This window comes from Salmo salar, chromosome 28 (assembly GCF_965601325.2).
Source record: "Salmo salar chromosome 28, fSalSal1, whole genome shotgun sequence".
NCBI lineage: Eukaryota > Metazoa > Chordata > Actinopteri > Salmoniformes > Salmonidae > Salmo > Salmo salar.
The window spans coordinates 11,005,451-11,018,838 of NC_138318.1; the positions used below are offsets into that span (position 1 = coordinate 11,005,451).

The 13,388-nt window shown below is 44.7% G+C and overlaps 1 protein-coding gene across 1 annotated transcript; it reads left to right on the forward strand.

The window, feature by feature from the left end:
- Positions 1–587: 587 nt before the first annotated feature.
- Positions 588–8,977, forward strand: ptcd1 (pentatricopeptide repeat domain 1). Its single transcript, XM_014179402.3, has 8 exons — positions 588–1,517; positions 4,258–4,398; positions 5,139–5,357; positions 5,603–5,704; positions 5,795–6,550; positions 7,566–7,682; positions 8,104–8,286; positions 8,434–8,977. The coding sequence occupies exons 1-8, from the start codon at positions 1,026–1,028 to the stop codon at positions 8,614–8,616; spliced, it is 2,193 nt and encodes a 730-aa protein (XP_014034877.3). The 5' UTR covers positions 588–1,025; the 3' UTR covers positions 8,617–8,977.
- The last annotated feature ends 4,411 nt before the right edge of the window (positions 8,978–13,388 follow it).

Consider the following 13,388-nt stretch of genomic DNA (forward strand, 5'->3'; position numbering starts at 1 on the left):
ACTCCACCCAGTGACTGACAGCTGGCAGTCTTCCAGGAATTCCTGGGATTTCCTTCTCTCCCATGTTCCTGATAGGTTCCCCATTCTCTCTCTCTCTCAATTCAATTCAATTAACATTGCCAAAGAAAGTGAAGTAGATAATATACAAAAGTGAAATAAACAATACAAATGAACAGTAGACATTACACTCACAGAAGTTCCAAAAGAATAAAGACATTTCAAATGTCATATTATGTATATGTAGTCTCTCTCTCTCAATCTCTCTGTCACACTCTCTCTCTCACACTCTCTCTCACTCCCTCCATCGCTCTCCCATAAGTAGCAGAACTGATAGAGAGAATAAAAAAATAATAGGAACATTTTTATTATGGATTAATAAGAAATGAATTGTCCCTGTCATTTTATTTACAGATGAACTTTGAATCTCTGTTCATTCTATGGGTGGACACATTTGCAGTTCAATATTTTTCCTGTAGATGGCAGTTGTTCTCTGTTCTGTCCCGCTGGAGACCTAACAGGTCACGAAGAAGTCTGACCTCTAAAAATGTGACAGCCTTACTAATCTATCCCCGATATATCGGTCTGATTTATCAGAAACAACGTCAATATTTGAAGACATTTCATAATCACGGAACCTGTACAATATGTATGGTCGTCTCAACAACATGTTTCAAATACATACATTGTTAGACGTTTTACCAGTACAAGACTTTACTCGATTTTTGACCTGTTTTGTCTGGTAGATATATGGAAAAACATGCTTGCGTTTTCCTTGCAGGTCTTCATGAGTTGATGACGGCTGTGTGTACTCTGACATAAATAATCATGGTTGGAACCAAACTGTAGAACTGTCGGATACAGTAGGAGTTTGAACAATAATTGTCATACTGCAGTTATTCGTGTAATATGAACGGTTGATAGCTAACGAGTTACAAACTTGTTAACAGTTGGCTAACGTTAGCTACGAACAGTAGCCCCGAGATTAGCTAATTCTAGCTAGGTACTGTACACCCAGGACTGTAAAGATGTTGCAATGTGTGTCTCGGTCGTGTTTGAGGAACGGGAGAAGCATCGTAGACTACGTCGTCAGATACGGCTCTACTCAGACAGCAGGAGGTCTGTCGAGCTTGGGCTCCGGTAGCACCGTGAGAGCTCCACGTTCCTGGTCGGTTCACCCGGTAACGGACATCAACCGAAGAGCCTTCACCGGGTCTGTGTCGGTGAGTTCTAGAAAAACCAGGGATGTCCAGGAATCACCGGCCGCTCCCGCCCGCATGGGCCGGGCTGGGAGCGACCTGGGCGATGAGGACTTCGGATCTCTTTCCGCTGATTTTTCCTCCAGACGGGCCTTCCGAAAGACCACCCCAGAGCTGCAGGAGATGTTGTACCGGGAGGAGAGGCAGGCGGCCGGGCAGGAGGAGGAGAGGGAGCCGGTAGCCTTCAGATCTAGGACTGGTCGGAGGAATACACAGTACTGGTACTTCCTCCAGTGTAAAAGACTCATCAAGGAGAACAAGGTACAGCGATCTCTCTCTTTATCTATCACCCCATCTGGTTCTCAACTTTCTCTTTCTGTCCCCTCATCCTATGTCACTGTATCTGACACCTGAGAAAGAGAAGGCGGTAGGGATGGAGGAACGGTTGCCTGAAACGTCATCGACAGCCACCAGATTGCTATGACATGATGTGGTTAGCTGATACATAAAATACCTATTCAGGCGTTGTAAGGTCTGGCATGCATCATTAAGGTCTGAGCAGGGGAACATAACCCATGCTTGAGGCTGAGATGCTGGATGGAGAGAGACTCCAACCTGAAGAGTAGGATAAAGCTACACTCCTCTGACCCCTAACCTCTGATCCCTAACCCTCAGCTGTCGGAGGCTCTGTTTATGTTCCAGAGTGACGTGTTGGAAGGAGAGTCTCCACCCTGAAGAGTATAACTACACGGTTGTGACCTCTAACCCCCAGCTGTCTGAGGCCCTGTCCATGTTCCAGAGGGGGAGAGGTGCCAACCTAAGGAGTATAACCTCACTGCCCTGACCTCTAACCCCTGACCCCAACCCCCAGCTGCCGGAGGAACTGTTCCTGTCAGGCCCCCAATGTTTGTTCTGGAGCGTGAAGTCACAAGCTCTGTTGGTCAGCTACTGCGTAACAACCTAGCGGTGCCAAAAGCACTGATCTGCCCTAGAAAGCGTATGTAAATTACGATCGCCAGAAAAGCCAAACCTTTTTTTTTTGCAGTTATGTTATGAAGGTTCTGGGCTCTAATATTAGTGTAGCATGATCAAGTTCGATCCCCACGGTGAATTTTTTTAAAGTATGCTACAAATCAAGATATTTAAATAGTGTTCCATTCTGGCTACTACAGTACCGGTCAAAAGTTTGGACACACCTTCTCATTCCAGGGTTTCTACATTGTAGAAAAATGGTGAAGACATCAAAACTATGAAATAACACATATGGAATCATGTAGTAACCAAAATCTATTTTATATTTGAGATTCTTCAAAGTAGCCACCCTTTGCCTAGATGACAGCTTTGGACACTCTTGGCATTCTCTCAACCAGCTTCATGAGGTAGTCATCTGGAATGCATTTCAATTAACAGGTGTGCCTTGTTAAATTGGTGGAATTTGTGGAATTTCTTTCCTGCTTAATGCGTTTGAGCCAATCAGTTGTTTTGTGACATGGTATGGGTGGTATAAAGAAGATAGCCCTATTTGGTAAAAGACCAAGTCCATATTATGGCAAGAACAGCTCAAATAAGCAAAGAGAACGACAGTCCATCATTACTTTAAGACATGAAGGTCAGTCAATCTGGAAATTTCAAAAACTTTTAAAGTTTCTTCAAGTGCAGTCGCAAAAACCATCAAGCGCTATGACGAAACTGGCTCTCATGAGGACCGCCACAGGAAAGGAAGACCTAGAGTTACCTCTGCTGCAGAGGATAAGTTCATTAGAGTTACCAGCCTCAGAAATTGCAGCCCAAATAAATACTTCACAGAGTTCAAGTAACAGACACATTTCAAAATCAACTGTTTAGAGGAGACTGTGTGAATCAGGCCTTCATGGTCGAATTGCTGCAAAGAAACCACTTTTAAAAGACACCAATAAGAAGAAGAGACTTGCTTGGGCCAAGAAACACAAGCAATGGACATTAGACCGGAGGAAATCTGTCCTTTGGTCTGATGAGTCCACATTTTAGAAATACAACCGCCGTGTGTTTGTGAGACGCAGAGTAGGTGAACGGATGATCTCCGCATGTGTGGTTCCCACGGTGAAGCATGGAGGAGGTGTGATGGTGTGGGGGTGCTTTGCTGGTGACACTGTCTGTGATTTATTTAGAATTCAAGGCACACTTAACCAGCATGGCTACCACAGGATACTGCAGCGATACGCCATCCCATCTGGTTTGCGCTTAGTGGAACAATCATTTGTTTTTCAACAAGACAATGACCCAACACAACTCCAGCCTGTGTAATGGCTATTTGACCAAGAAGGTGAGTGATGGCATGCTGCATCAGATGACCTTGCCTCCACAATCACCCAACCTCAACCAAATTGAGATGGTTTGGGATGAGTTGGACCGCAGAGTGAAGGAAAAGCAGCCAGCAAGTGCTCAGCATATGTGGGAACTCCTTCAAGATTGTTGGAAAAGCATTCCAGGTGAAGCTGATTGAGAGAATGCCAAGAGTGTGCAAAGCTGTCATCAAGGCAAAGGGTGGCTACTTTGAAGAATCTCAAATATAAAATATATTTTGATTTGTTTAACACTTGTTTGGTTACTACATGATTCCACATGTTATTTCATAGTTTTGATGTCTTCACTATTATTGTACAATGTAGAAAATGGTAAAAATATAGAAAAACCTTTGAATGAGTAGGTGTGTCCAAAACTTTCACTGGTACTGTATATACATTTGTCGTCACAGATCACGGCAGGCAACAAGGAGACTCCGGTTGACTCTCAGGCAGGATGAAAACAACTACATTGACCATGAGCCATTGCTACTTACGGCCACTTTCACCATTATCCTCAGTGTTTTTTGGTTGCAATTCAGCAATATGGTGCACTTCGAATACTTCTTGTGCCATCTGGTTTTCCATAGGAATACGTGGGTGACGTCACTATCTACTAGTTTTAATGTCTATGGTTCACGTTCCTGTATGAGATGTTGGAGGTAAAGAGGCTCCAACCTGAAAAGTATAACTATACTGTTCTGACCTGTAACCCCTGACCCCTAAACTCTAACCCTCAGCTGTCTGAGGCCCTGTCCATGTTCCAGAGTGAGATGTTGGAGGGAGAGAGACTCCAACCTGAGGAATATAACTACACTGTCCTGATAGGAGGCTGTGGGCGAGCAGGACATCTCAAACAGGCCTTCAAACTCTACAACAACGTACGTATCGAGACCAGACGCACCCGTGCACACACACACACACACACACACACACACACACACACACACACACACACACACATGGACACACACCCGGGCACACACACACACACCCGTGCACACACACACACACACACACCCGGGCACACACACACACACCCGTGCACACACACGCCACTGTTTTCACTAGGATTCTTTTCAGCAGCGATGGCAAAGTTAGCGGGGGAGGGAGATGGTGGGCATGGCCAATGGCACGGTTTTAGAGGCCCTCTTGACCTCAGAGACAAAATGTTGCTGTTTTAAAGCAAACGTTCTGCAATTATACACATTTTGCAATGGTTTGTACTTTGTTCTTGTGCTATCTGAGGGACTCAAACATAACAAAATCAATGGGGCCCCCATGCCATGCATTAACATGTTAGATTATCCCTGATGGTCCAGTTCTCAGAGATTATCTTATTTAAAAAAATATATAGATCCATTATCTTTTCTATACACTTTATATCTAGGTTTAGTCATTTGAGTTAACACTGAAAATGTTATACCATCCCAATTTTTAAAATAAATTGTATTTATTTGTATTTATTTTTGCGGTGGCGGCCACGATTTAGCAGCGGTGCACTATAGGGGAAACGCTGTACACGCACAGTGACACAAACACACACAGACACACACATATGTTTCTCCCTCACCTCCAGATGATGATAATTATGGTGTATGTGTGTTTGTGTGTGTGACAGATGAAGAAGAGAGGTCTGGTTCCTAGCGACGCCACCTACACCGCTCTGTTCAACGCCTGTGCCGAGTCACCACGGAAACAAGCCGGGCTGCAGCAAGCCATCCACTTGGAGCAGGAGCTGCGGCGGAAGAACCGTCCCCTCAGTAACATCACATACCACGCCTTGCTGAAGACACACGCCCTCACCAACCACCTTCGAGCCTGTTTACACACACTACGGGTAACTTTAGCCCCTGACCTCTAACCCTTTCCCTCACCAAACACCTCAGAGCCTATCTACACACACTATCCCCTGACCGTTATCCCCAGATCAGTTATAGACAATAAATACATAAGACAATATTAGATTTAAAATAAAAACAAGGGTCCAGACACCAAGATACAGTAAGTGTGTTTCTCTTTCTCTATGAGATATTCAGGGCCTTTGTACATCCAAACAAAGTGTGTGTGTTTGTTTGTTTGTAGGACATGCTACAGGCTGGTCATGCAGTAACTCAGGAAACCTTCCACTTCCTGCTGATGGGTTGTGTGAGAGACAGAGACACTGGCTTCAGACAGGCCCTGCAGGTAACACACACACACACACACGTTTTCAAACTTCTAAAACGGTTGTGTGTGTGTATAATGTGTGTGTGTGTGTATGTGTGTGTGTGTTAGGTGTATCGTCAGATGTTGAGGATGGGGATTCGTCCCGACGTCCAGAACTACAACCTGCTGCTCCGCGCTGCTAGAGATTGTGGGATAGGTAACCCCGCCGTGGCCTCTGCCCTGCTGCTGACCTCTGATTGCGGCCAGGAAGGTCAAGCGGTAAAGGTCAGGGGTCAGGGGTCGGCTCTGCTGGACGTCGACGCTCTGGAGAGTCAACTGTTCACACAACACCCCGACAACGACCTTAGTCACCATAGCAATGACACCAGTCACCGTAGCAATGACCCCAGTGACCATAGCAACGACCCTAGCAACATCCTCAGTCACCATAGTGACCTGGACAGTAGTGTGGTCGCCCCGGTAACAACCCAACTGGTGATGGTGAGGAAGGGAGGAGAGCAAGAGGCTCCCTTTGGCTCTCTCCCCTGTCTGTCAGGAGCCAGTACCCGCCCCCCAAACCTGCTGGACCTATCAGTGGGCAGGGCTGGAGAGGGGGGTGTGGTCTCGCTTGGTCTGGTCTGCGGAATGTTTGATAAGCTGGCGCTGATGGGCGGGGCCCAGGGCTTCCTGGATAAGATGGCCACTGCGGGGCTCTGCCCAGACATCAGAACTCTCACACTATTAGCCGACACCATGGAGCCCGGTAGCCAATCACTGCACCGCCTGCTGGCGGTCGCTAAGCAACACGGTGTGAAGCTGGACGCAGCGTTCTACAACAGTGTGATCCGCAGGGCAGCACGTGCTGGAGACCTACAAGAGGCTAAGGTACACACACACCTTCACTATGTACACACACACCTTCACTATGTACACACACACCTTCACTATGTACACACACACCTTCACTATGTGTACACACACCTTCACTATGTACACACACACACCTGAGAGGTATACTACATTTTAAACCAGATCTTCTCAGGGTTTTACTAAAGCTAGCCAGCTTCATTTTCCAGCTCAGGCTTCATCCGTACTACGACGCTGGATATTGCTTGTCCGCCTGCCGCTAACTTTAGCAGGCTTGTAACTGTGTGTGCAGGTTGCACGCAGCTAGTCGAACACCAAACTCCATCGAGACTGCTGAAACGTCAATCAATTGGCGAGTCAGTGCACCATTTTTATTTGTGCGGAAAGCAAAATGAAGGAAAAGATATCTTGCAAATTCAGCAGGTTATGGTGTGAAATAGGTTTGTTGAAGTGCCATCTTTGGTGTGCTTTCGGATGCTTATCATTGCGCGAGCACCTTTTTCCCCCCACTCCTATCAATAAAATAACACAAGTTATAAACAAGTTTTGCTGTGCGTGAACTTTCAAATGCATTCGGTCATTACTAAATGTGTAATGTGCTAGGAATTTTAACATGACTATTTTTAAACACAAAACAACTTGATGAATAAAATATTTTATCAGTCTTCCCCAAATGAAAGGGGTGAGGATGCAGTCTTTGCGAGAGAGAGGGAAACTTGTTTCATTCATCCTCAGCTTGTGGCTTAGACTCTTCAATCAGGATAAATGGAGTTAGCCCTCAGTTAGCCTGCCCTGGAGCAGGTTAGTTCTGAAGGATTCGTTGCCATAGAAATGTACCTGGCTAAAAGGTGAGCCCCTTTCGTGGTATCGGTTATGCCCGAGTTGAACTCCGAGTTGACCAAAGTTTCCTCACTTAACTCCTCAAACCACTTACGTAGTATAGGGCTCTGAAGTTATACCAATGTTGTTGCAAGGTGTGTTATGTTTTCTAACTGTGTGTGTGTGTGTGTGTGTGTGTGTGTGTGTGTGTCAGGCGGTGATGTGTGTGATGCAGGAAAGACATGTGCGTGCGGATGTACGGACGTACGGCAGTCTGTCTCTGGGCTGCAACAGACAGTCAGATGCTCTACAGCTGCTGGGGGACATGCAGGTAACACACACACACACACGATTACGCTGCTCCGGGTTGAACTGAGCTATAGCCTGTCACGTGACCGGGTGAAGCTAGGTGGGAGAGGCCCGCCCTGCTGCTCGGTCATATTGTCAACAATGCAGCATGATGCATAGTTCACAATAATTCAACAACTCCTTTCCATAAAATGTTTGAATTGTCCAAGTAGTTTTCATTGAGAAGGCAGATAACAACGCTTTAAAAAAAAAAAATTTTATCAGAGCAATCACTTTTGCATGTGAAAACACAATCCTAGTCCTTACACCACGTGCATAACCTAAGCCTAATTTGTCGTCGGCCAGAACGGGACTTCCTTCTCTCACCTGGGAGGCAACCCGGTTCCAAAACGAATGCAATCATCCGGGCCAGTTTAGTAGAATCCCCTCTGTGTTTCCTGCAGGCGGCGGGGGTGCAGCCCACTGTGCAGGTGTTCTCTGCTCTTATTGGCTGTGCCAGCAGGAGGCTGGACTATGTGTATCTGAGGCTGGTGCTTAGAGCCATGAGGGAACACAACGTCCCACCTAATGACATCATCATCACTCAGCTAGAACACGCCTCCCAGTACCCGCCCAACTATAACCAGGTAGGGAGGAGAGGGCGTGTGCGCGTGGTATCTAATCATGTGCATCGGTTTGTCATTACAAGTGCAGAAACAACAGATCATGTGTTTGAGTCTCACGTCTTTCTCTCTCTTTCCCTACCCCTCTTTCGCTCTCCGTCTCTCTGTCAGTATAAGTTTAGGAACACCTACCTGTCTCAGATTGATGGTTTCCGTGGCTACTACCACCAGTGGCTGAACACCATGCCCGCCCAGGAGACAGGAGGACCTGAGAGAGACCACCCTACAGAGACGAGACAAGATGGACACCAGCAGGCAGCAGCAGCAAGACGATACCGCAAGCAACACAGCTGAACACACACACCTTTGTACTCGCGCGCACATTCACACTGCAAACATTGTAAATGTGAGCGTCTACAACCCCAGAGCCATGATGCTGTTACTCTTAAGTGTCGTCACATGTGTCCTGTAAATATCAGAGGAGGCTGGTGGGAGGAGCTAAGGAGGATGGGCTCATTTGTAATGGCTGGAATGGAGTAAATGGAACAGAGTCAATCGTGTGGTTTCCATATGTTTGATGTCTTTGACACCGTTTGATTTTTTCCATTCCAGCCTCTACAATGAGTCTGTCATACTATAGCTCCTCCCAACAGCCTCCAATGAAGTATATGTAAACTGTTATTTTTATTTATGTAATAAACTTACAGTAATAAAACTTGGTCTGTGTATTAGGCTTGGGCAGTATCGAGATTGTCGTACCTTCATATCTACAAGGGGCGCTGTTTTCAAACCCCTCTAATCCAAAGGTTAGCAATGCTAACAAGTACATATACAATCTCATAGAGAATGCTTACTAATTGCTAACAAGCGCATTGCAAACATTTTGTACAGTCTCTGAACTTAACAAGTATACAAGTAACTCAATGCTACTCACTGTTTGCTGCACAAAACAAATATTAAACAGCAAGGCTCTTGATCCAGGAGGGAATTTTCTGCTGTTACCAAGCGAAGCAAACCAAATGCATAACTGCAGAGCATTTTGCACATTTTAGACAGCTTACTTAATAGTTATAAGACATCTAGCAGGCAAACATTTAGTTGTTAATTCCATACTGTAACTAGATCAGCTGGCGCGTGTTGCACAACAGTGAGGCTCCGGTCTTGTGCTTGTAAAGAAACACCACGAGACTGGGCACTACAGGTAAGCTTCATAATAACAAATTGTGACAGGTGAAGTGAAGAACACAACCTTTATTTCCTAATGTTTTGCACAAGTTGACTGCAGGTATTTACTTAAAAAGTAGCTACAAATATTGAGATTTATTTAAAAAAATCTAAGAAAGTTTTTTAACAGTTGAAAAAACATCATGGGTTTTTCCCAAATACCCCATTATACGTTATACCACACAAGCCTACTGTGTATGCTTGACCAAAGAAGGTGGGTTTTATGACTTATAAGTGTTTGGACTGAATAAACCAAAAATATCTGCTATGGTACTGACCTATGTGTGGCGCTGCTGGGACTGGCTGGTCGCCTAGGTGAATGGTTGCCACAGTCAAAATTGGCTATATCGTAAATATATATTTTTCTGTTTGGTCTTGATTTAGGGTTAGGCTTTAAATTAGCGGTGTGGTTAGGTTTCAAATCAGATTTTAATGAGAGGAATTGTAGAAATAGGCGGGGTTTAGCCGTTTGTGGCTGTGGTAACTATTGACGACAGGTGAATTGGGCACATGCGATCTGAAGTTTGGAAGAGCACAGCATGAAAAGAAAAAGGACTGCAGCACTGACTTTGGGACAAAGTACTTTAACATGCTCGTTTTATTACATCTAATGGTGTCGTTCTTATGCAAAAGGTAATCTTTTTGTAGAATTTGACATTTATATAACTGATCCTGTCACAGGGTTATAAGTAATGATGTACAGTGCGTTCGGAAAGTATTCAGACCACACAATACTCCATAATGACAAAGCAAAAACGGGTTATTATAAAATAAAAAAACAAAGACCTTTATTTACATAAGTAATCAGACCCTTTGCTATGAGACTCGAAATTGAGCTCATGTGCATCCTGTTTCCATTTATCATCCTTGAGATGTTTCTACAAATAGACTGGACATGATTTGGATAGGCACATGCCTGTCTTTATAAGCTCCCACAGTTGACAGTGCATGTCAGAGCAAAAACCAAGCCATGAGGTCGAATGAATTTTTGCATTTGTATTTATTAGGGATCCTTATTGGCAGCAGCTACTCTTCCTGGGGTCCAAACACATTAAACATTTACATTATATATAAAACAGTACATCATATAACATTACTACACACCTACATATCTACAATATAACATGTATAATCCCACCATACAACAATATTACAATGTATGCATATGCGTGTCTCTACCTTTGTATGTGTCTCTTCACAGTCCCTGCTGTACCATAAGGTGTATTTTTTCAGATAAAAAAAGACTGGTATTCTCCTGCTTGCATCAGTTACCTGATGTGGAATAGAGTTCCATGTAGTCATGGCTCTATGTAGTACTGTGCACCTACCACAGTCTCTTCTGGATTGGGGATTGTGAAGAGACCTCTGGTGGCATGTCTCGAGGGGTATGCATGGGTGTCCGAGCTGTGTGCCAGTAGTTTATTAAACAGACAACTCATTACATTCAGCTTGTCAACACCTCTTACAAAAACACCTAGTGAAGACGTCAATCTCTCTTCCACTTTGAGCCATGAGAGATTGACATGCATATCATTAATGTTAGCTCTCTGTGTACTTTTAAGGGCCAGCCGTGCTGCCCTGTTCTGAGCCTCTTTGTGGCACCTGACAACACTACTGAACAGTAGTCTAGGTGCGACAAAACTAGGGCCTGTAGGACCTGCCTTGTTGACAGTATTGTTAAGAAGGCAGAGCAGTGCTTTCTTACGGACAGACTTCTCCACATTTTAGCTACTGTTGAATCAATTAGTTTTGACCATGACAGTTTACAATCCAGGGTTAATCCAAGCAGTTTAGTTACCTCAACTTGCTCAATTTCGACATTATTCATTACCATATGTAGTTGATGTTTAGGTTTTAATGAATGCTTTTAAGTTTTGTAAATATTTAACTAACTTATTCCTTGCCACCCATTCAGAAACAAACTGCAGCTCATTGTTAAGTGTTGCCGTCATTTCAGTTGCTGTAGTAGCTGACCTGTATAGTGTTCAATCAAATGTATTTATAAAGCCCTTCTTACATCAGCTGATGTCACAAAGTGCTGTACAGAAACCCAGCCTAAAACCCCAAACGGCAAGCAATGCAGGTGTAGAAGCATGGTGGCAAGGAAAAACTCCCTAGAAAGGCCAGGACCTAGGAAGAAACCTAGAGAGGAACCCGGCTATGAGGGATGGCCAGTCCTCTTCTGGCTGTGCCGGGTGGAGATTATAACAGAACATGGCCAAGATGTTCAAATGTTCATAGATGACCAGCAGGGTCAAATAGTAATAATCACAGTAGTTGTCGAGGGTGCAACAGGTCAGCACCTCAGGAGTAAATGTCAGTTGGCTTTTCATAGCCAATCATTCAGAGTATCTCTACCACTCCTGCTGTCTCTAGAGAGTTGAAAACAGCAGGTCTGTCTGGGACAGGTAGAACGTCCGGTGAACAGGTCAGGGTTCCATAGCCGCAGGCAGAACAGTTGAAACTTGTGCAGCAGCACGGCCAGGTGACCTGGTGACAGCAAGGAATCATCAGGCCAGGCAGACCTGAGTCATGGTCCTAGGGCTCAGGTCCTCCGGGAGAGAGAGAGAGAAAGAAAGAGAGAAAAAGAGAGAATTAGAGAGAGCATACTTAAATTCACACAGGACACCGGATAAGACAGGAGAAATACTCCAGATGTAACAGACTGACCCTAGCCCCCCCCCCCCCCCCCCCCGACACATAAACTACTGCAGCATAAATACTGGAGGCTGAGACAGGAGGGGTCGGGAGACACTGTGGCCCCATCCGACGATACCCCCGGACAGGGCCAAACAGGCAGGATATAACTCCACCCACTTTGCCAAAGCACAGCCCCCACTAGTAGAGGGATATCTTCAACCACCAACTTACCATCGTAAGACAAGGCCGAGTATAGCCCACAAAGATCTCCGCCAAGGCACAACCCAAGTGGGGGCAAGTGTTGAGTCATCCTCATAGATATACATACTGGCTTTACTCAAAGCCAGTGGCATGTCATTAGTAAAGATTGAAAAAAGTAAGGGGCCTCAACAACTTCCCTGGGGAATTCCTGATTCTACCTGGATTATGTTGGAGAGGCTTCCATTAAAGAACACCCTCTGTTTTCTGTTAGACAAGTAACTCTTTATCCACAATATAGCAGGGGGTGTAAAGTCATAACACATAAGTTCTTCAAGAAGCAGACTATGATCGATAATGTCAAAAGCAGCACTGAAGTCTAACAAAACAGTCCCCACAATCTTTTTATTATCAATTTCTTTCAGCCAATCATCAGTCATTTGTGTAAGTGCTGTGCTTGTTGAATGTCCTTCCCTATAAGCATGCTGAAAGTCTGTTGTCAATTTGTTTACTGTAAAATGGCATTGTATCTGGTCCCCCCAAAAATTCAGAAGTTTAAGGGTTGGTAACAGGCTGATTGGTCGGCTATTTGAGCCAGTCAAGGGGGCTTTACTATCCTTGGGTAGTGGAATTACTTTTGCTTTCATCCAGGCATGAGTGGACACACTTTCTAGTAGGCTTAAATTCAAATGTACAATGCTTGTCTTTCATAATTTGGATATGTAGTGTCAGCGTTTGTTGCTTGCATGTCAAGCCTAAGTTTGCTTATCTTGCCATAGAAAAAGTAAGGTTTTGTGATGAATGAGCCATCTGATGCAATGAATGAATCCAAGTTTGCACGATACAAAAAACAAGAAAACCAACAGCCAAAACAGTCCTGTCAGGTGCGAAACGAAACAGAAACAATTACCCACAAAACCCAAAGGAAAAACATGCTCCTTATGTGTGACTCCCAATCAGCAACAACGAGCTTCAGCTGTGCCTGATTGGGAGCCACACACGGCCCAAAACAAAGAAATACAAAAACATAGAGAAAGGAACATAGAACGCCCACCCAATATAAC